A 23,952-nucleotide genomic window follows, 5' to 3' on the forward strand; every position below is an offset into this window, starting at 1 on the left:
AAGATAAGCTCAACGCCGATTTGCCTTATCTAATTGGGCCCTGTAGCTCCGGGGTGAAGTGACGAGCTCACACGAGTCTCACAAAGCTAAGAGCAATCGGTGTGCGAGGGACTCCATGATAACCCTGTTCTCCGTAACTCCGATGAAAACAAATCTTCAGCGTGAAAAGCACATATTGAAGCCAACACAACACGCTGTGAGGCGGAGATGCCATCTGCCCAAAGTCTGGAGGAGGGGAGCTCAAGTGTTTGGCACTTCGGCCCAAAGCTGCCCACACAGGGGTTTGTCTGCAGAGCCACCCGGGCCCAGACCAACCACCTCAGCCAAGCCTCTCAGTGGGCAAGCAAGTCTGGCGGCCCCAGAGGGACTGTCACCAAATCTTTCACTTTCAGTCAGCCTGGGTCACCACTAAAGTTGCGTGAGGGGCACTTTATGCTTTGTTTTTTGAAGACTCGAGCTCAGGAACAAGTGAGCCAGGACCTTGGTCCTCAGAGTAACCCTCACAACTGATTCAGGCCCAGGAGGCTGTTCGTGCTCCATTGAGACGTTGAGGCCTACAGTTGTTGTGCGCCGTGGCGTTGCCTGGTCCTCAGGGTGGCAACTCTGAATTTCCTGACTCAGCCGGTAAAGCCTGAAATCACATGACGTTAACAGCGATTGTCTACGTGTAGGGAAAACACAAGGGGCTATTAATATCTGAAGGAGATTTTGGAGCAAAGTTTAACAGAGGATTTCTTCAATTACTCCACAGACCGGCTCGTTTTCGGTCACCCGAGAAAGACCCACAGGCTCCAGAGGACGGGGCTTCCTTCTCAGTGGCACCAGGCTTCTCTGCATTAGACGGTGACGCTAAAACTTGACTTGATAGACATTGAAGTGAATAGTATTGTTTAAGCTAAACTCCTGAGGCAAAGAGGCATCCGGATGCAGTTCTTCCAATCACAGGAAGTTGTCCTAAGGAAAACTCCTTTGTTGGACCCATGGTCCAGGAGTCTCACTGCATCCCTGATAATGGTTCCTGCTGGTGTCTCTTCCTGTCCCTGTGCTGTTGGGGTTGTGAGAAGGGGCACACGCTCAGCCTGTTCTCTGTGCTGGAGCCCTCACAACACGGCCAGCAGCCTTCTCTTTGAGTAAGACCCCACTGAGACTCATTCTCTTGCTACTTTTCAGCCTCCTGGGAAAACAAAATCTCAAACTCAACTCATACTTTCGGCCACATGACACAAGGAGAGCCAGCGCACTACCTCTGGTAGTTTCTTCAGGAGCAGCTGTGGATATCTAGTAGGTTGGGAAATAGCCAGTAAGGTCTACCTAGGTCTGTGGGAAAATGCTACTAAAAACCATTGGGCATTAGTTTGAACTCCACCTCAACAGAGTCCAAAAATTCATTGCCTAAATTCTCAAAATTCAAACAGTACCTTCTGGTGTGTGTGTTAGTGTTGCCAGCTCAAGTCAACTAAAGCATGACATTTAAGATGTGTTTATGTCTTTTTCCAAGGTAACATAAAGCTTGTTGGTTATGAATGTTCTTATCAAGCCATGTCACCTTAAAGGTGACGCCCAGGCTCACCAAGGTCATGAGAGTTGCCCTTGGGAAAGTCTACTTGGCCACCAGTGGGCTTTTGTCATGTAGGCATCCCTCTCCACAGTAGGCATACACATTCTAGGGACTCCAAAGACAGTTTGTGATTTTTTTCTTAATGTTTATTTTAGAGAGAAAGAGGGAGGGAGGGGGAGAAAGAAAGAGCATAAGGAGGGAGGGGCAGAGAGAGAGGGAGACAGTATCTGAAGCAGGCTCCAGGTTCTAGCTGTCAGCTGTCAGCACAGAGCCAGACGGGGACATGAACTACCAAACTTCGAGATAATGACCTGAGCCAAATTCACATGCTTAACCGCTTACCTGACTGAGGCACCCAGGCGCCCCTGTGATTACCTTTTCAAGAGGTTCTTCGATGCCTAAATCCCATGGCAGCTAACCTTGCGGAAGTTGAGGGGCAGAGAGCAGCAAGGTGGGTGTAAGACCCCAAAATCTGCCACGCTGGGCAGATGGCACAGACTTCGAACCCTACATCTGGAGCCTTGGGGTTGAGGTCGGCTCGCCCGCTCTTCTGGGAGATTGGAGATTTGGACAAATTGTTTTCTTCTGATTCTCTGTGCACTTTGGGGTAAATTCAGTACTCTGGCACCCAGCCTGTCTACGCTGTTGTGAGATCAAAAGGGACAATTTTTGTCAAAACGCTTGTACTCTTGGTTTTCCTCTGGACTAAAGGCAGCTCTAGGAATTCTTCCCTGCAGGCCGAACATGTAAGATCCAGAGCAAAATCTCCTTCCCCGGGGAGAGGTGAACCAGAGACTAATTCCTCTACTAATTCCTATGGGGGGACCTAAAAGATTGTGTCACTTGCTGCCAAAAACCCAAACAAAAGTAAACTAAGGTGTTGATAGCAGCTTATGGAGTTAGCTCCTACCATTAGGATAGCATCATTGTTAAAATGTGATACATGAAGGTTTTCTGATGTGCTCAGGTTACCAAAACCGAGCCATTTCCACTGTCAGTCCTGAATCAAATTTGGAACCGAGAGGCAAGTAAGTAGCATTAGTTCAGAAGGACAGGGATGGTTGTGAGCTGTTGCTGGTCCTGCCGACGCCCCAGAGCTCGCAGTGGGACGCCCCTCTACAGCTTGCCCAGGAGCTGACGGCTACAGAAAAGAGCCTCCAAAAGTATCAAGGCATTTTATTTGTTTTGGCGCCAACGCCTTTCTAACTTTGTAATTTCTTACATAATGCTGGGTAAGGAATCCCACACATTTCCTTACAGCTGCTGAAAGTACCAAAAGACAAATGCTCTCTAAGTTAGGTATTTTGTGTCCTGGTTATACAGCCCCAGTGAAAGACCATCCAGATTGAGGAGGCAGAGGGGCCAGCTGGTAAGGGAGGCGATACTGATGGTCTGATTGTGGGGCGTCGATTTCCCCTGCTCCTGGCTGTGACGTCCCAGGATTCTGTGGCTATGTGAGACGGTTTAAAGCCTAGTTTCTAGTGCTCCCATGGCTTACAGGGCTGCAGTTAGGGTCGGCACACACTCTCCAGGACAAGGCGGGGCCTTTAGCAGCTTGTTCGACACAAACCACCTAGCTAAGTAGTGGCCCAAGAGCGAGGTGTTTATCTGTAAAAATTTGGAAGATCTTGTAGTTTGTCAATGTGCGCTTTATCTGCCAGTCTTAGGAGAAAGTCTTGATGGCTTCTTCAATCTGAGTTTCCGTTTCTCGGCATTTCTAGGTAAGTCGGCCTTCCAGTCCCACACCACTGTTCTTGCACCGGAACCACGTTTTCTCTGGTTCAGGGACATTCCTATTCAGGAGCTCTCCAGGCTCTCCCAGACCATAGTCGAGGCGAAAACTATGGTAAACCAAGTTATAATTACAACTTCAAGATTTTTGTGTAGATCAGTCCAGGCCTGAGAGTTCTATCCAAGGCATAAAAGACTAACCTGGTAAAGCCTGGGCAAAGAGAGGAAACTGACGTTCATTAATCTTAAAATGCTAGGTCTATATATACGCATTCATCTCAACTCTTAACCCAGTAGAACAGCCAATATTGTGGATCTCCCTAAAGAGAACTGAAGGGCATCAGAGACTTGACCCCCAGACACCAAAGGGGAGCTCCACCCCATTGAGGCAGGTTCTTTCTCCGTCTAGAGGTGCAGCCATGGTAACTGAGTGTCACATTCCTTGTACTAATGAGATTTTTTTTTAACTCCAAATCTCTCTACTTTGTCCGAATCTCTCACAGATCACAGAGTACACCCCAGACCACAGTGGGGGTTCCCTAACCCCAGCCTTTCTCCCCAGTGGATCCTTAAAATGCCAGAATTTAGAATTCTCTAAGCACCTCCTTCTAACCAGTCTTCACATGCCCCACCAGCAGCAGCCCGAAGGGCCTTGTGCTTTCAAGGACTCCAGTGTGGAAATGGTTCCCAAGGCCCTAATGGCTAGAAATGGCATGTGGGGTCTAATTCTAAAACAGTGCTGGTCCCACGGAACTTTCTGTGATGATGGAAATGTTCTATCAATTTGAGTAGTCCAATATGGTTGCGGTTAGCCACATGCAGTTACTGGATACTTGAAATGCAGTTAGTGTGGCTAATAAACTGACTTTTCTTTAAAAAATTAATTTTAATAGCGTTAAAGTGAGCCACAAATGGCTAGTGGAACCATATGGAACAGTGCGGCTCAAAAGCATCTGAGTAACATTGACAATGTGTCTAGAGACTGTATTTGTATAAACCAAGGAGGCAACTTGATACATGTTTGGTAGCAACACGTCCTGGAGAATGTCCATCCACTCTCCCTTCTAGTTCTTGGCAAGTGAAAATTAACACAAAACTAAAATGGCAGTAACGATAAGGGCCACGTGACGCCTGTGTCCCTTGACTAACACTAGTAATTTTTAGCTCACAGGAGTGGCAAAGCCACAGACAAAAAAATAAACCAAAGCCAGCAGAATAAAGAATAGAAATAGGCGTACTAGAAGTTATTTTATGTTTAATGCTTAAAAGTCTGAATGCACAAACAATCTACCGTTATAGAAGTACTGGTGGTCAATACGATGCATCAGAACTATGTACAATGCACAGTTTAGTATCAAAATCTTTCTACACTGTAGAGTTTTACGAAACTGTTAATGACATCAAACACTAAGCACTTGGGACACCATTTTTTTTCTGCTACCACATTAGGAACGTCAATGGACAGTCCATTTCAACTTGCAGCATCCATCCATTTCTAGTATGAAATTAAGTAATTTTTCTACTTGTACAATAAAGTTTATCTACACAGTTCTCTTGATTTTGATCCATAGCAGCGAAGGCACTGTACATCAGCAGATCCACAGACTTAAAAGATTTTTAAAGCATTCAAACAAAAAATAATAATAATAAAAAAAAAAGGAGTCACATGTCATAGTTGAACAGCAACAACAACAACAGAAAAGAGAACACAATGTTTCTGGCACAGTGGCACAGCCTGCGTCCATTTCGGGGACATCCAACCAAGACAGGGAAAGAACGGGAGGAAAAGAGAGCAAGTCCTCCTCCCAGGTGAGAGTCCATTCTTTCTAGTTTCCGGAGGGGGTCCTTGCAAATCTCCTCTGCTGTCCTTGTTTCGTAAAAGACTCGCCTTGCACAGCAGGAGGAGTCCTCCCGTGAGTCTGTGCGGTTCCCAAAGAACATGCCAAAAATTAGCCCACAATTTCTCGCTGATGACAAAACTGCCCAAAGGTATACCGCTCCCTTTGCAAAGAAACGTGGCAAAAATATCCGGAAGGGGTTAAGGTCGCTCTTTAGGCCAGATTTAATTTGTTCATCTGTCTATAATACAATAAAAAAAGGAATTAAAAACTTATTACAAAGACACTTGTCAACAAGTCGAAAAGGAAAAAGGAAAAAGTCCAATTACTTTTATCAAATAGAATCTAAAGCTATAGATATATTGGTTAAAGTTGTCCAAATAGACTCAAATGAACGCGACGTGGCCTGTCGTGTTCTAATTGTTTAAATTTCCGAACATTTAAACTAAGTAGAAAACAAAAACAAAATCCTAACAACACAGCAACATATTGCTTCCATATGTAATTATACATTTCACATCTCTATACAGTCCTTACTCTACATTTAGTGACGTTTTTAATCAGTTATTTTAAACCTTCCTTTCCCCTCCTTTGCCAAAAAAAGGGGGGAAGGGGTATCAAATACAATGCATCTTCATTATCAATGCAGGAGCAGACAGCTTTATTCAGTCAAAGTTAGAAAGCCTTCTTTAAACAAAATAAATATATTACAGATATAATACATAATTCAAGATTCCGTCACGGTTAAGTATGGTTACTCCATGTTCTTCCGAGTCGAGAGCTGAAGATTTGGTATCACAGGTTCTTAATGAGTATTCACAATTCCACAGCAAGGAGGAGGTGGGGGTGAGGACAGGTGAAACCCCACGGCTACGGCGAGCGTGTGGAGTCCTTGGCGTCAGGTGCGGGGAGGAGGAGGACAGAACAAAGTGCTACAGGGAGAGGGGTCCAGTTCACATGAAGATTTGTCCTTAATAAATAACTTCATAAACCGTGGCCTTCTTGTCCCCAGAGCCAGTGACAATGTATTTGTCATCCACAGAGATGTCACAGCTAAGCACCGATGAGGATTCTTTGGACTGGGAAGGAAACAAACACAGAGGTTAGGCACTGAAGGACACACCCATGAGGCAGGACTAGAAAACACGCAGCGAAGAGCCTCACACGTCCCAGGATCCCGACGGGAGCGCCAAGGCAGGGAAGACAGGCCTGGCACCTCCTTAAATGGCGGGCCAGGGGCGCTTCTTGGGACGCCACACCGCGCGAGTCACAGGCTCCAGCCCTGGGGACGCAAGGCAGTGGGCCGGCCGGGGTACGAGCAGCTGGGCTGAAGAAGCAACACCCAGGTCCCGATCCTGTTCTCCATACAGTACAGAGCGGAAAAGGCCCCAACCTCAGGTGGCTTGGGCTCAGGTCGAGCTGTGGAACACTGGACAAGTCACTCGACCTGTCTGGGCCTCCTTCCCTGACAAACCGGTAAAGACATCTTACCTGCCTGTCACCTCAGAGGGTGGCCTCAGAGGTCAAGTGGAAAAGGGCATCAAAGACACTACATCTTTTGAAATCCAGAATGTAAAAATATTTCTAACAGAAAGTCTAGTTTTCTCCTGTGTAAAAAAAGAACACAAACCTCCAAGTGGGGAGGAGCTCACCAGTTAGAAATGGCCATACTTAAGCGCTCTGAATGCCGTGTTCAACCACACTACCTTCAAGGGCTTCAATGTCAAGTTTTAACGGAACTGTGCTCAACAAACAAACAAACCCCCCCAAGATTGTATATTTTTAAAGTTTATTTATTTAGAGAGAGGGGGCATGCAAGGGAGGAAGAGAGGGGCAGAGAGAGAAGGGGTGGAGAGAGAGAATCCCAAGCAGGCTCCAAGCTGTCAGTGTGGAGCCCGACGGTGGGGGGGGGGGGGGGGCCAATCTCACAGACTGTGAGATCATGACCTGAGCTGAAATCAAGTCAGACATTTAACCGACTGAGCCAGCCAGGCGCCCCTAAACCTCACGGGACTTTTAACCAGAATTTTGAACACACACACACACACACACACACACACACACACACACACACACACACACATATATCTGACATTCAGATGCTAACCCACTACCAGTGCTTCTCAAACTTTTGACTGTAATCTGTAATAAATCCGTTTTACTTCACAACCTAGTTACACATAAGATAGTCACACACTTACTATAAAAGATCCACTCTAAGAATTTATAGACACACACATACATATATATATACACCCATACCCACATACACATATACACATACAAATAATTAAGTCCTGGTTGGGACCATCAGAAAGGTTGTAACCCATAATACAAAAAATATATTCTATGAAACTACAAACTTCACGGCAGCAAGAAGTAACTATTTTTGTCCTATTTCTTGTCTTGGACAGTATTTCCACTTGATATACATGTTTTTGGATTCAACTGCACTGACCTACTCTATGGTGACTTAATACTACTCATTCAAGAAAACTACAAATCTGTTTTTATTCCTAAAAACCAAAAACCTATCCTAAGTACAGATTAAAGAAAGGGGGCTTCTTTAACTTGTCTGTGAACTCCACACGTAACGGCCAGAGAGCAGCGAGACTGGGCGCCCACACATAACCAGGTCTACCGTTTGGTCCTTCTATAAGTAATTTCACACTCTACACAGAGTACCAGTGAGTCAACATGAATTCACATTTATGAAAGTAATCAAGATTTACTAAACTTTTCTGTAACACTCTTCTTTGGGAAAAAAAATCCAAGAAATAACAATACTAATAAAAGTATTTAAGCAGCATGCTCAAACTTTTTAAACGTAAGCATTTTAAAGACGTAGCCCACACAGGAAAATCACAGACGACGTAAAACCTCTACTCTAACGTAGAAACAGGACTGAGGGAGGCATGAAGAGTCAGTGCATCAGGCGCAGAGACTCGGCTCTGGGCTCACGGAGAACTGGACACCACCCCGACCCTCCACGGCTTGGGGCTAGGCCACCAGCCTCCCTCAGGCGGAGTGTTCCTGGCTGCAGAGACATGACCAGCACCTACTTCCTAGGACACTCAGGAGCCTTATTAAGTGGACAGCACGCACCGAGGGAGCCTGGGTAAACCCTCGCCACGCAGCGAGCACACAGGAAGCAGAAGCCAAACAAGTTCACGTTACCTGGAATATACTGGCTCCATAAGGTGTTCTCCAGGCATTCAGAAGGTTGTCCTTTCCAGTGCTTACAAACCATTTGCCTACAGAAAGAGGGGTTTTGTTCGGGTGACTTTACTAGATACGGAGATGTGCTTTACAGGAGCACCCAGCTATTCACAGAAAACCCATCTCATTTGCAACAAAAGTTTCTTTCCACAGGAAAGATAAAGCTCACTCTCCTAAATTTAGCGAGTCATTTATACTTACAAGGAGGGTAAAGTGGCTTAGGACACGGCATTAGAGACAGCATGCATATGTGAAGGAAGTAGTGTAATTTACATTAATAAACTAGAGGGGCGGAGCTAACGCCCAGCAGGCCAGCAGGAGGAGGGACTCTGGCGGACGGAGTGGGCAGGAGGGGACGACTCACCGCAATGGGCAAACTTGAGCGACAGCACGCAGCTCTCGTGGAGGTGCAGCTGGTACTTGTCTGGCTTGGTGACGTGCAGCACCTCCACGTTACTGTTCTCCATCCCCACCGCGAGCCACTCTCCAGTTGGGCAGTAGCCCAGAGAAAAGATCTAGAATTAAAACAGGTGACAAAGATGGTGACTATGGAAGACACACTTCCTTTAAGCAGGAGGTCCTGTTTCTTCCGGGGACACTACGTCAGTATGAAAGAAGTCAAGACAAAGATCTATATGGGAACAAATCACAGCCAAATCCAAAGGGAACACAATACATTTCCACAACAGAACTTAGTGGCCATTTACGTAAAATCCAATATATTAATCCTTTAATAAAACGTAAACTATTGTCTTTTGACCGAAAATAATGAAATTTTCAGTTATCTAACCTAAACTCAAAAGTGACTTCATCACCTGGTAAATGACTTAAACCTTAAGCATGTCATTACTTCACAAGACCGTGTCGTCCAAAATGCCGCGGGCACAAGACCAGACCTGTGAGGTGAAGTCGTGCTGCTGCAGCTGCCGCCCTTCGCGCAGGTCCCAGGACCTGACCGTGTTGTCCAGGCCGCCTGTCCAGAGCTTGGTGCCATCATTAGAAATGTCAATACAGCTGGCCCCATCTGTGTGGCCCTGGAATTGCCTGAAAATGTCAAAATGGAGTGAAAACCCTTGAAAAGTTAGTTTTTAGCTGAACTCAAGTCACAGTTCATCAGTGCAGCCACTGAGTATAGAGCTTCCTCCAAAAATCAGAAGTACAATTAGCATACGATCCAGTACCTCCACTACTAGAATTCACCCAAGGAAACCCTAATTCAAAAGATGTATGCACCATTATGTTGAATGCAGCATTACTTATAATAGCCAAGATATGGAAGCTGCCCAAGTGTCCACTGATAAATGGACACAGATGTGGGATACACACACACACACACACAGAGGAATATTAACTCAGCCATAAAAAAGTCTTTGCCATGTGCAGCAACATGGATGGAGCTAGAGTATAATGCTAAGTGAAGTAAGTCAAAGGCAGATCACCATATGATTTCACTCATATGCAGAATTTAAGAAACAAATGAATAAATGAAGAAAAAAACGAACAAAAACCCAGACTCTTAGACAACAAACTGGTGGTTGCCAGAGGGGAGGCGGGTGAGGGAAGAGAGAAATAGACAAAGAGGAGTAAGAGTACACTTCCGTGATAAGCACTAAGTAACACAGAATCATTACTTTGCATGTTGAAACTAATGTAACACTAAATGTTAATTATACTTCAATAAAAAAATTTAGAATTCCTCAGGGATCAGTGTCGTTGCCAGTCTTATTTGTAGATTTCATTTGGGTTTGCTGTATTTTTTAATCATCCAAAGTAAGAATAAAGCATATATTGAGAAAAACTCAAGTTTAGTTAAGATGTATTTCCTGCACTTTTCATTTCTGAACACTTAGGAAGCACTCTTCATAGCAAAAAAGGATTAGTATAACCAATGCGAAAAAAATCTTCAACGGAAGCAAACAAAACAGCTACATGTATACATGTATATGCACTAACCAAAAATACATTTAGGACCTATTGCATCATGAATGCATGTGATATGAGGGAAAGAATTTAAGAAGATGTCAGGAATATCTTCCCTTCTACAAAAGCTATGAGGACGGGCACGGGAGCAGTAAATTCTGCCAGTGCGCACAATGCAACTGTAGAAGGCTGTGTAAGACAAAATGGCCATGCTCTCAGGTAAGGCACCTGGAAAGAAACACAGTGTGGCTCAGCTGCCACAGGAGCTGGTAGAATATACAAAAGACACTGGGGGAGGGGGAGATTAGAAGCAATTTCTTGTTGGAGCGCCTGGGTGGCTCAGTCGGTTATGCGTCCGACTTCGGCTCAGGTCATGATCTCATGGTTTATGGGTTTGAGCCCTGCGTCGGGCTCTGTGCTGACAGCTCAGAGCCTGGAGCCTGCCTCGAATTCTGTGTCTCCCTCTCTCTCTGCCCTTCCCCCACTCATGCTGTTTCTCTCTGTCTTAATAATAAATAAAAATAAAAAAAAGAAATTTTAAAAAAGAAGCCATTTCTTGTTAAAAGGCTTACCTAAGATGAACCAAATGACAACTACTTTGTTTTTGGACTCACGCATAGAGCTCAGTCCTGCCAAATACCTGACAGCCAGTGGAGGCCTCTCTCCTGACGCACTCCCCTGACTTACAGCTAGGCTTGATCACGGTCCTCTCACACCCTCCTGCGGATCGCACCTCTTGCTTCCCGCTCTCCTGGGTGCTGACATCCGTCCGGAGACTCGTTTCAGGGCCTTACCTATCAACACCGATCCTATACAATTTCTCTTCTTTAACAGACGTGGCAGTGCCTCTATCTATCCTTAAAGGTGGGACTACAGACAATCTAGACCATTTCAGAGCAAGCAGCACAGAGCCTGCGCCCATGGTAGGTGTTCAGTGACTGTCTGTGGAACGAGTGAATGTGTGGCCACACGTGACCCAAAGGACAGGCCACGTGCTGTGAACCTTCTCAGGGAGAGTCCATCCACAGTAACAGCTGCTTCGTGAGCACAGATGGCAAATTACAGGCGTCTAACGAGCTCATGAGGTCATGGGAACATTATGTACACTAATTATGTAAAAATGACCTCATTTTTTAAAAACTTAACTTGGTGATGCTTGGGATAACGTCCAAAAAAAGCAAAAAAAGAAAACAAGCCCTCATTTGATAAGATCAAAACTAGAAAAATAAGAGTCTACGTTAATAATTTCTTCCTAGCATCTTGAAAGAGGCCTGTTCCTAACATTCTTTAGTACGGGAATTGTTATTTCATCTCTCTAGACACACGCAGCTCTTGGGCAGATGGTCAAATCGGCTCCCCTGCGCCCTGGGAAGGGACCCTGCCGACCCACCTCACCAGCGTCTGGTTGTGCAGGTCCCAGACCGCGATGTTGCCGTCACTGCAGCACGAGAAGCAGACCTTGGAGTCGGGGCTGATGGCCAGGGCGTAGCACGCAGGGGCCGAGGACGTCAGCTCCGCCTTGATGCGCGGGGTCGGAGCCGCCAGGTCCCAGATGGACAGAGTGCTGGCCTCCCCCCCCACGATGAGGGTGCGCCCATCAGGGAGCAATCGGCAGGAACGGATGTAGTTATCCCTGTTCTGCAGAGACAAAAACCATCAAGAGATCACTCATGAGGAAAGGAAAACAGCATTAACATGAGAGCAGAAATCCATAAAAGTATTGTGTTCCCTCCTGGTTTTAATGAGCCATTTTTACTTATGACAATGATAAAGTGGATTAATGCTAGAAAATTACATGAAATTAGGGAAGTACTTAAACTTGATCTACAAATTTAGTGCTGAGATATTTAATCTTAATTAGCATGAAAATGCAAAGATCTAGACCCAACTCCCACCACCACCAAATCACCCAGCCGCCCGAGTCATCTGCACGCACATACACATGCATACAATGCAGGGGCCCTCACAATCCTGGGGGGCCACGTCTGGGGACCTGGCCAGTGAGAGGTCCTCCTGCCGCCGCCGCCAGAGGGCCAGGGGTCAGAGACCCGCAGCCCCCTCCTTTCCGGCCTGCAGTATGGGCTGACGGGCCGCAGGGGCTGATCAAGCAGCACTGACAGGAGGCAAGACCTGATCAAGGACGCCTTTCAGTCTCACCGGCCCGTCCTAGTTGTGCATGAACCTCACTCACCAGACAGTCGAGCTGAGAGACGGGGCTCTTGTTGCCGGGGTGGCTGATGTCCCAGACCTTGACGCAGCCCTTCCCGCCCGTGTACACGTGTCGTGTGGGGTTGCTGATGGTCACCGCGCACACCACCTCCCCGTGGTTCAGGGTGTTGATCTGGCGCGCGTGGCGGGGGATGCCGGGTCCGATGAGGGCGTCGGGGGGGAAGGGGACGGGCTGCATCTGACCGTCCGCGGTGACGTGGAAGGAGTATGCTCTACAGCAGCGAGTAGGAGAGAAAACAGGAAGCAGACAATGTAAAAACTGTTCCTTAACTGACCGGTATATCGTGATGAAAACTAAAACATTTTTAATGCTACTTGTGGTTTGCAAATTGATCAGATTTACCTAGGACAGTAGAAAGAACGTAAGTTTCAGAGTCACAGAGCTAGATCTAGGATCGAATCTCAGGCTGACTCTTTATTAGCTGCTGTGTGACCTAAGTAGTCACGTAGCCTCTCTGAAGCTAACCTTCAGAAGGGGGAGCATGCTACTCACACTTCACACAGAATTAAACAAGACCGCCGTCTAATACCACTGCTTCAGGGCACTCAGCAAGCCTGCACTGCTTTCTGCTCTCAATTCAATCAAGTGGTTTACTAATGGGCATCAATAAGCCGAAATTATCAAGCTTTAAGGAGGTAAGAGTGTCTAGGCCTGCATGGTGAAATGACAGAGGTGCCCAAACCCACACCACAGACTTGACCTTCACTAGTTCAAGTAATTCCCAATGAAACTGGAACCTGAAGAGGCACCCTGTGTGACCACCGCAGAGCCCCACCTGTGAGCACCTATTGGCAGCTCCATCTCTAGTCCATTTTCAGGAAAAGCTCCACACAGCAAAGCATTCAGTTCTAAACTGCAACTTAACTTAGAACATGTCCCTCAGCAGACCCTTGTTCTTAGGGCGCAGAGGTCAAGAAGGGCCCATCAATGAGGCTCCCGTGAGGCAGGGGGTCAGGGGAGAGAGCTGGGCCTGTCTTCCACCCCAGGCAACAGCCCATTTTGGAAACGGTTTCATTCTGCTTTGGCATGAAGCTTTGGGATGTGCTCTGTTTGTAGGAAGAAGTTTACCAAAGGCACACCAAGAGAAGTTTACGAAAGGCACACCAAGGGAAAGCGCCTGTGGGCACAGAGAAGACTGGAGCTTGCACTGATCAGACAAGTTTTAGAATCAAGACAGGTTATGGTTCCTTAATGCAACCATGCATCAAAATTCAGCCCATTACTGAGGACATGCATGTCCTGAATGTCCTCAGAAAGGACCATGGAAACATGTGGCCATGGAAGATGGGGTGCCAGGGAGTAGAGGGCTTTTTCTTTTTCTGTGAACAACAGAGAAGGGCACAGGACTGGGTTGTAGAAGAGAAGTAGCAGGTCAGAAAGCTGAGGGAAAGGAGGCAGGAAACCAGGAAGACAAGAGATAGAAGACACTGCCTCGGTCAAATCAAAAGGACCTCGGAGACGCACCGGATGTGCGACCTGAGGGAGAGACGTGCCGAGGAGGGCTCTAAAGCTTGGAACCCAGATCGGTAGCCCACGATACATGAGTCAAGTGTGAGGGAAGCGTGACCAGAAGTACACGTGCAGGAGGAAAGCAGCTTGGTGTTCTTCAATGTGAGCACACTCAGGAAACCGAACAGGTCAGAACAAAGTTGAGCAACGTGGTTCAGGAGAGAGGGTAGAAGGACAATGTATTGAGAGACAGTGCAAGCTGGGGAGGGGCAGAGAGAGAGAGGGAGGGAGACACAAGATCCGAAGCAGGTTCCAGGCCCTGAGCTGATAGCACAGAGCACGATGTGGGGCTTGAACCCATGAACCGCGAGATCACGACCTGAGCTGAAGTTGGACGCTTAACTGACTGAGCCCAGCGCCCTGGTTATGTGCTTATCAAGTAAAAGTGAAGTTGAGGCTAAGGGAGCAGAAACATAATCCTGCAGCAGGTTACGCAGTGAACAGAGCACACGTAGGATTTAAGGGAATGCTCACGTCTACGGAGCCCTGCCCAACAAGGGCAGTCAGACGTGGGTGACTGAGAGAGACGATTGAGGCAGGGGGAGGAGAGGTCAAGCACATGACACTTACTAAGAGATTCAATCATTCAACATGGACTTTTTAAATTTATCTTGAGAGTGAGTGAGAGCAAGCAGGAGAGGGGCAGAGAGAGAAAGAGAGAGGGAGAGACAGAATCCCATGTAGGCGCTGTACCACCAGTGTGGAGCCGGATGTGGGGCTTGAACTCACAAACCACAAGATTATGACCTGAGCCGAGATCAAGAGCTGGATGCTTACCGGACCAAGCCACCCAGGGGCCCCTCAACTTGTACTTCTTGGGTGCCCCAGCGTACCAAGTGCCATGCTGGCAGGACTGGGGTTACAACAGAAAGAAAAAAAGCCATATCCTCGGTTCTCTGGAGATTACAGCTGGGGGGGGGGGGGGGGGAAGACAGCAGGGGGACAGATTCATTAATAAGATATTCACATGAATATTAAAATGTTAGGTGGTCAATGCTATGAACAGAGGAAGCGCACGGTACGGTGAGGATCCGACAGGGTGAGGAAAACAGTGTAAAGACAATGACGCGAGGAGGTACGTGACAGACATGAAGGCGGAGTGAGACGGATGCTTCTTATCCACTCGGGAACTACTAACTAAATGCCTAGTATGAACCAGGTATGATCAGGGGCTGGGGAATCGGAGGGGAACAGAGTAGACAAAGTCCCTATCCTCCAGGCCCACATCTAGAAGGGGAAACAGACATCATATATAAGCAGATAAATAAGTAACTTCAGACTCCTACGAACTGCGGGGGGGGCCACGTATGAGCACAGACATGAACGAAGGACACAGGCCCCATGCACCTGGAGGGGGAGAATGCCAGGAAGAGGAGCAAGGCCTGAACAAGGCACGGCCAAATGGGAATGCTCGGTGGAGAGGAGCGGGCTGCAAACGGAGGGCAGCGTTAAACAGGGCCTGGCAGGCTGTATGAGGAGTGTGGGTGTGATTCCGGGAGAAGGGGAAGTCACAGGAGACTCTGAGGCAGGGAGTGACCGGATTCAGTTAATACTTTCAAGGGCCATGCTGGCTGTTGGGTGAGGAGCAGATTGTAGGGGGCGCAATGGAGAAAGGGAAACCAGACAGGAGGTCTGTGCAGTGATCTAGGGGAGAAGCCAGTGGCTAGGGTGACTGCACAGTGACTAGGGAAACAGTGAGACACCCAAAAGATCACTCTGGCTGCGTGGAGGTCGAGAAGGGTGTGCTGGATGGGACACTGCGACTCTGGAGGTGACACGGGAGGGGCGGGGACAAGACCTTCCTTGTGATTCTGAAAGTAAGTAATTGAACTCAAAGGGGGACATGGTCCAAGCTGCAAGACAAGTTACTGAGGGCTGACCTTGTGAACAGCAGAGTCACCTGGGATAATGGCAGGTTCTGAGGGGAGGAAGATCCTAAGCCAAGTATCAGGTCTGTAATAAATTGGGGAAGTGCCCCAACAAGGTGGAAGAACAGGTACGATCCAATGGCACAAACCTGAAAGGGTCAGGGTTTTCCCAAAAAGGTACAGGAGTTTGGTTCTAGAACAGACTGCAGGGGGTATGGGGTGATGACACAGCCTGATCATCCCACCACTGGCCCTGAGGATCCTGGGATATGAAACAGAAGAAACAATATGAGGCCCCCGCTCAGAGAGCAGCAGGTGGAAGGGTCCCCGTGGGAGAGCTGGCTGTCCATCAGGCGAGGAGGGAAAGGCAGCAACGCTTGCAGAGCAAGGCTGAGTTTCCGAGGGATGACGGAGGAGAAAAAGGCTAATTGATTTAGCAGTTAAAGAGGTCATTAAGACTACATCTTAAAGGAAGGGAGAGGAAGGTTATTCCAAGTTTATTTAGATGGTGTTATACATTCTTAATGATACTTTACTTGAAAAGCTATCCCTTCTCTCCTCCCTAGTATCACTGAATGGTTTTTAAAGAGCTTTGACAATCAAAATAGTTAAGAAACTAGGCACACAATTTCTTGTGAGGTTTTCTGATATTCTTCAACTCAACCATGACCACTCTGTGAGCACCTACTATGTTCCAGGAACCCCTTTAACAAGAATCTCACGAGCCCACTTGCATTAAGGATATAATGTGCTCCTGTTTGCTGTTAGCACATGTAAGATACTCAAGGCTGGAAACAATAAAACTCTAATACACACTTATCAGATTTCAGCAAACTCTTGGATGTGTAGCTGGCAAAGTGTACTGAAATGTGAAATGAAAGCCAACCTTTCTAAAAATCAGAGAAACCCAGGCTTGAAGAACTATTCTTTCTCTATCTCACTAAATCCATCAATATGGACCATTCAGCCACATGCTTGGATACAGACATCGTGGTGAGAATACAAAATCTGGGAAGGCACTGGTCTTGCCCACTGGTGGCTTCTAATCTAGGAAGTAGGAGGAGAAAAGCAAAGAAGTGACCACAATACCAGGTGGAAGGTAAGAAGTATGAAGTTCTGTGGTGGTTCAAAAAGGGAAGACAAAGCTTACGTTTCAATAGTGACGTGGTAGTAGAGATGGGTTTTGAGGAATGGAAGGATCTCACCGAAGAGGGAAGAAGACAGAAAAACAATTTCAGGAGGTGGAAATAGCAGAGTGCAAGGGCTCTAAAGAGACAAAGTACAATGATGGAAATTCCTGGACTGATTTTAATCCAAGGACTCATTTATTCAATAATGATTCTACAGATGAGTGGCTGGGGGAGTCGGCCTGAGTACAGTCTGGTCACACGTGTCAGGTGGACATGCATGTATATATTGATACGGATCTATAGAGAGAGACTCACCATATCAACACCTATGCTATAAAGGAGAGGGCCTAGAATGCCAGCCCGACAACTCGACAAACAGAGTTCATTAAAGAGGTTCTTCGTTGTTGTTGTTTTTAAGTTTATTTATTTTGAGACAGAGAGAGAGAGAGAGAGAGAGAGAGAGAGAGAGAGAGAGAGAGAGAATGCCAAGCAGGCTCCCTGCTCCACTCTTTGAGCCCAACACAGGGCTTGATCTCAACCACCATGAGATCATGACCTGAGCCAAAGTCAAGAGTTGGACACTTAACCAACGGAGTGACCCAGGTGCCCCTCACCACAGGGATTTTGGAGTGAGAGCAGGGAGGACATCACTGGGGTAACTGACAGAATAAATTTGATAGCAAGGAATACATGGGTAGAAGGAGCAAGAGACAATTATTCCAATAATCTAGATGCCAGTGGGAGACCTGAACTAGGCTAGGCTACGAGAGCCACACTAAAAGGAATAGTGGATATAGAATTCTGTACGACATAATGAATGACATGTGAGGGAGGAGCCAATAACTGAGTTTCTGAGCTTCGGAAACAAGAACCAGAATGCCAGTAGTCCTGATGGGCAACTTGGGAGGAAGACCCTACCCAGTCTGGGGAAGCATCGTGATACGATGAATTTGAAGTGCGAGTAACACACTCAAGAGGCCTGGATGTCCAGCCATTAAGTAAAACCGGAGGAAGAGGGCACAGGGAAGCAGAGAATATAGTGACCCGCGCTCTTCCAAACCATGCACACACGCATATGCACGTGTGTGCACAGCAGGCGAAAGCACGGAGAGCTAAAAATGGCTCTCTAAAGAAGACGGTGGTAAGAGAACGGAAGCCGCTGGGACTTTCTGACAGAACTACATACTTCAAACAATCAAGGCCTCTGCAAAGGGCTCTTTTTAAAACTTGCATGTTGAAGATGCTATTTAATCTGAATCACCATCTTTCTAGGAAAAGGCAGCATATTTAAAGAAGGCCCTTGGCCTTCCTATCTCCACCTGGTTGAACCTCTCTAAAATGGCGCACTTACTTTCTCACACTTTGCAACACTTCAAGTTTTCGCGGTCTCACAAGACAAGACTAGGCCTTGAATTCACAATAAAAGGTCTGGCCACTGCGCCTTATGAAGTACGACAGAAAATCAGGTTCTAAGTAGCATATGAACGCACTAGTAGGTTAGCCAACCAACAAGTACTTGTTGGAGGCTTACTGTGTGTCAAGCACTATTCCTGTGAAAAATCCTGCTTTTATAAAACCGAATAAATACAACAACAGGGAAAAATCTGTGAATTGTGAGCAACCTAAAGCCCATAAACCTGAGATCTTCTGTCGTGGCTACATTCACAGGCCATACCTCATGATAGAATTAGTGCTATAGTTTTGATTGAATAGTTTATACTATTTACAGATGTCTCTCAATCAAGTAGCAGGTGAGGGGCAAAGTCCATTTTGGGCTTCTATTGAAATTAAACTATGTTGTCATTCCAATTACATATGGAGTGGAACTCTTGCGAGTTCACTGGAACAGACAAGAAAACCCAATGGGAATTATTAAAGAAGAGCTACTTTATTCTTAGTCTGGAACATGTATTTAATGATAGCTTTTGATAATATCTAGCAACTCATTCTGTAAAATTAGGATAGACAACGTTTAAGTCTTTCTGGAGAAAGGCAATGTACGCTGTGTGTGTGGTAGGGAAAAAGCCTTTAGGTGACTTATTATGTTTTATGTTCTCCCACAAAAATACAGTTGCTTCTGTTGAAAAACAAGCACAAGACAATACTTCACAATTCTGTATCTTAAGATCTGAACAGCCACCTAATTGTTATAATTGTTTCTTCTGTAAAAATCTGCAACAAAAATATATGATCTCTATATGTATAACTGACTGTGAATTTACAGATCATGACTCCCTCTTGTATGAAGATGCACCAGCTGACGGATGTGGAGTCTCATTTACTCAGTCTAATCTTCTTGGGCCATTGCTGCCCACGATAATATGTCCTACTGCACAAGCCGCTGACAAACCGCTAATACCCTGGGGCAAAACCAACCAGGAAATGCTATGGCTGACTGAGTAGCCGCCCGATACCAAACATGGTACTAAACATGTAACACCTTACTCCACGCTTACGCACTGTCAGGGAGGCGCCGTCCCTGGTTTACAAATGAGCCAACTGTAGCTCACGACATTAAGAAACTGCCCTAAGGTTGTCCACTGGCAGAGTTAAGATTTCGAATTTTGATCTGTCACACTCCAGAATTCACTCTGTTGACCACACCTTGGTCTCTTTGGGATTCCTAATTTCATTTACCCATTGCATTAGATAGATGTGGCTCTATCACCCCCAAGAAGAAAAATTCGCAGCCATCCTCAATCCCATCAATCTTCCCCAAAGGACCCCAACAAGTGTATAATGCTAAGAATCAAGACGAGAGGAAGGAAAGGAGCCCAGCTCAAGGCTCAGTAGTGCCTCCTGAATCACTGGCTCTAATTCGACAGTCGTTCCAATGGCCCAAACCTACACCAGGACGGTCATTCTTCTTTCTATACACTTGCCACACCTCCGTCCCCCTCGCCCCTGGGCAGCAGCTGAGATGAGAAGCACCAGGTCTTCGGTTCTCATGGTTATACTCCGGCTTGGTGTAATAGCTAGTTGGCTAAGTGGTGGCTATGTGGTACTTGAACGTGGGATCACACTCTTTCCCTAAAAAAAACCTCTCCCTCTCCATGGGTTCATTTGGAACTCTTAGGCAATGGAGTTATTTGATTAATCCTATGACCTTGTTATTTAGTCATTGCTTGAAATAGACCAAACTTTCACCTTCAAATACATCAGAGTCCTCAGTCAACAAGACTTGTAAGTCAGTCAACAGCTATTTGCAGAACACACGCAGGCACATGGAATTTTATGGTAATGGGTATTTATACCTTCGATTCTCAGGGAACTCAAAGTCTAATTTGCTTTGCCTCCTTTATTAATCAGTCAAATATTTACGGAGCAACTTGGCTATGGAGCCAGCTTTGTGTCTGATGCAACAGGGAAGTTTAGCATAGATCTAGACAGACGTAAGCTACACGCAGGAAACAACATGGTGATGACTGAGTGACTGAGTGTACACGAGTGAATAAAGAAGCAATGGGAGATCAGAGAAGAAACAGACTGGCTGGCTCACTTGGGCTCCCCCCCAATCTTTCTCCTTCACCGCACCCCCACTTCATTCATTCATTTAAAAAGTATATACTGTTGAGCACCGACTATGAACCAGGAACCATTCTAGGCACTGGAGTTACTTCCATAACTGAATAGCAAAGCGTTCTGTTCTGCTCTCACAGAACTTTCATTCAAGCAGGGAGAGGCAGATAATGCCTATAGACAAGCATAAAAAAGACAAGCGATTGAAAAGAACAGCGATGGGGAGAGTAAGGGAGAGAAGGATGCTGTTTTAGATAGGGCTGTCAGGGCAGAATGCTCTAGTAAGTGACATTTTAGCAGACACTTAGGTTGAGACCATAAGCCCCAGAAAAGGTACTGCAGGCCTTCCAGGAAGAACAAATGCCCTGCGGCAGGCAAGCCGCCTGGGAGGCCTCTGGGAGAAGCGACTTGTCTGCTACTGAGGGTCAAGTGTGGACAGGAGAGGGCGGTGAGAAAGCACCAGCCTGGGGAAGCAGCTCGTGTACGGCATGTATAGGGCCAGAGAGGAGGCCAGCGGAAAAGGCCACGGGAATAAATATACACACGTGACTAATACGGCCGCAAGGTGTGCAGGGAGGCTTCCCAAAGGGAAGACGGAGGAAGCAGGCTGTGATTTTAGGGGAAGAGCCTATGTTATTTTACAGTAAAGTCTTCGTATCTGGGAAGAGGAAGCCAGAGAGCAGAGAACCGTGCACAGGCAATAATAATAAGGTACGCTGGACTGAAATGAAGGACGCGGAATGAGATAAGGCGAGAGACTGGAATGTACAAGAGGCTGGGAAAACCGATGTGTGCATTTTGCCTTCATAACTCAAGGGGGCTATGAATACAGACTCTCCAAACACCTCGCTCATGGGACCGGAAGCCAAATGAGCAAGCCACCTTTTCCATAAACACAACTGAGCATAAGACCACACTTCTTTCTTTGCACAGCCTTTGAAGTTTGGCACGTCTTTTCCCAACACGCTCAAATTGTGAGCATCCAGGTTTGCACAGAAGACGTTTTTTCCCCCCCAAGGCAACAAAAGAATTCAGTAACAGACGTAGAGAAGACCTGACTGCAGGAGATGCCTCGGTAATTTGCATTTCCATATTAGAAGCTCGAGATTTTAAATTGAAAATACAAAACCCCACCTCATTACTTCTTTCCTTGTGCAAAGAGAAAATGGAAAATTCTTCGCAAGGAAAAAGCGTGAGCCTCGGGAACTCCCCCACACTGCCTAGCTGCGCTCGGTCTGAAGGGCCTGCAGGGGCCCAGGGCCTGGCACACCCGGCGGGCATGAGGGCACAGGGTACTCACGGTTTTCCTCCGGGAATGCCTGTCAGGTTTGGAGGCATTGCTGGCACACGCATGTGATGGTGTGGGTCAAATCCAACCTATGATTTCCCCAAGCAAGACAACAAAAACAAGCAGAGTTACATTAACTCATCTCGGCCTATTCACTACCTCCCTCAATCCTGGGAGAACACAGCCTTTAAAATAGGATTTTAGAAATATACAGAGAGAAGCATCTAATGGGGGGAAAGAGAGGATGCTTATGATTTTAGAGGTAACATACCAGGGGGGTGAACTGTACATAAAAAAATTATTTGTGTAAGTGTTGAAGCTTAGGATGGAAACAAAGGGTTCCCTGCATTCATTATTATTTGCTCTGCTCTTATGGGCTTAAAATGAAAAGCAAACATAAAATAACAAAGACAGTTCCTCACCTTAGAAAAGAAAATGGATCTCATGACAGAACTGCATGTAGTTTAACTTACAAATATGACAGGTCCCCCTACAAATACCTCCACTTATATAGACTCTGTTCACAAATCTGTCTGGCACTCCCGTGGGCTGTGGAAGAGCCTGGTTCTGGAAGGGCCACACGCGTACCACTGGTGATCGCCCGTAGGCGGCGGCGGCAGCGGCGGCGGCGGCGGCCGCGCTCATCTGCGGAGAAATGTTGTGCAGCCCAGCGTAGGCGGCGCTGGGGCTGGTCAGCTCCCCATTCATCCCGGCGTGGGGCACGATCCCAAACGGGGTTGGGTATGGACAAGGGACTGCCATCGGGGTCCTTAGGCTGGAGGCTACAGACCACAATGGAAGGAGGGAAGAGAAAAACCAAGAGGAAATGAAGTTAGGAAGACGCGAATATACACATTAAAGGAGCCAGGGTTCAGATGAGCTTACTGTAATATTCTCAAAAGCCTAACAGCATTAAGGTTCAAGATCAAATATTTCTAACAGCCTTACAATGCTGGTCATTAGTACTCTTAAGGTACTGCACTCGTAACATTGCCTTAACTTCCTTAAAAACAAGAAGCATAAATACACAGAAATCTTTTCTTCTTACTAACCCAGGGGGTCGACTCCTGGTGGTTTTCCGGGCACAGGCCTCAGTCCGGGAGTGGAGTTACTGCCTGGGGTGGGTGCGTCGGTTCGTGGAGTAGGGGTATTGGATTTTGAAACAGGAGTGGTAGATTTTTCATTCTAACAAGAGATGCAACAGAATATAGTGGCAATCAGAGCACAGTTTTAACAATGATGTTAAATGTTTAAAAAGGCAAGTCAGAAGAAAAAAAAGAAAAATGGAAAAGGTTCTTCAGCTTGGGCCTTTATTTGCATAATTAAAAAGAACAAATCAACCAACAAAAAGAGTTCCCTGAGGTCACAAAACCAATGTTCAGGAGGATATAAACTGAAACTGAATTTAGGGTAGAGTAGATGATTTCTAGGAAACTGGTCTGAGTCAGACGAAGGCTGACAAATCATGATGTCCTGACCGTGACCGACCACTTGCTGGTTGTTCTGGTTGCTGGTTGAGCTGGGTTCCTGGTGGACTGGTCATGTCACAAGGTTTCCTGGTTAACGGGTCCCATCAGAACAGACCCAAGCCTGCATTGTCACAGAGCTCAGCACAGAGGAGTTACCGACACGAGAAGGCCAAAAGGCCAAAAGAAACAACAGAAAAAAAGAACTTAATGTAGCCCTGTGCCCAGCACAGCCCCTCAGCTGCGGACAAACTGAGAAGTTTTCTTTCCTTCAGCTGTGAACTCAGAAGGTTAGATGAACACTGAATTTGTCTTTTTTTTTTTTTTTTTAATATTATGTTGCAAGGAAATAACTGGTGGGAAAAAAGGAAGATATAGTACACAAAAATGCAATTAACTACACAGCCACAGAAGAAGGGGGTATGGGGAGATTATCCTGACTTGCAAGGAGTTTCATTTTTGCATCTGTGATTTGCGGTGTGAGTCAAAGTAGACTTTTGTAAATGACAGATTACTTCTTAGATAAGAAGAGAAAATTATTGCAGTTGTATATAGCTCGGTAATTCAAACAAAGCTAGCAACAAAATCACATCTAAGCCAAAAACTAAATTTACCATAAACCACAGGTGACAAAGCCATCTCTGTAACCCCAGAGAGTATTTCATCTTGGCTAAGA

The 23,952-nt window shown here is 46.4% G+C and overlaps 1 protein-coding gene across 7 annotated transcripts in view; it reads right to left on the minus strand.

Moving 5' to 3' along the window:
• Positions 1-4,527: 4,527 nt before the first annotated feature.
• Positions 4,528-23,952, minus strand: part of TLE4 (TLE family member 4, transcriptional corepressor) — a 136,906-nt gene continuing 117,481 nt past the window's right edge. For all 7 annotated transcript variants that reach the window (XM_029919724.1, XM_029919721.1, XM_029919720.1 and 4 more), the window contains 9 exons: positions 22,863-22,995; positions 22,399-22,592; positions 21,823-21,899; positions 12,458-12,707; positions 11,657-11,904; positions 9,243-9,390; positions 8,711-8,861; positions 8,305-8,381; positions 4,528-6,206 (listed from right to left, as the gene is read on the minus strand). In XM_029919724.1, the coding sequence (XP_029775584.1) occupies positions 6,099-6,206; positions 8,305-8,381; positions 8,711-8,861; positions 9,243-9,390; positions 11,657-11,904; positions 12,458-12,707; positions 21,823-21,899; positions 22,399-22,592; positions 22,863-22,995 (1,386 nt within the window). In that variant the 3' untranslated portion in view covers positions 4,528-6,098. The remainder of the gene's footprint in view (positions 6,207-8,304; positions 8,382-8,710; positions 8,862-9,242; positions 9,391-11,656; positions 11,905-12,457; positions 12,708-21,822; positions 21,900-22,398; positions 22,593-22,862; positions 22,996-23,952) is intronic.

Source organism: Suricata suricatta, chromosome 13 (assembly GCF_006229205.1).
Source record: "Suricata suricatta isolate VVHF042 chromosome 13, meerkat_22Aug2017_6uvM2_HiC, whole genome shotgun sequence".
In the NCBI taxonomy this organism is placed as follows: Eukaryota; Metazoa; Chordata; class Mammalia; order Carnivora; family Herpestidae; genus Suricata; species Suricata suricatta.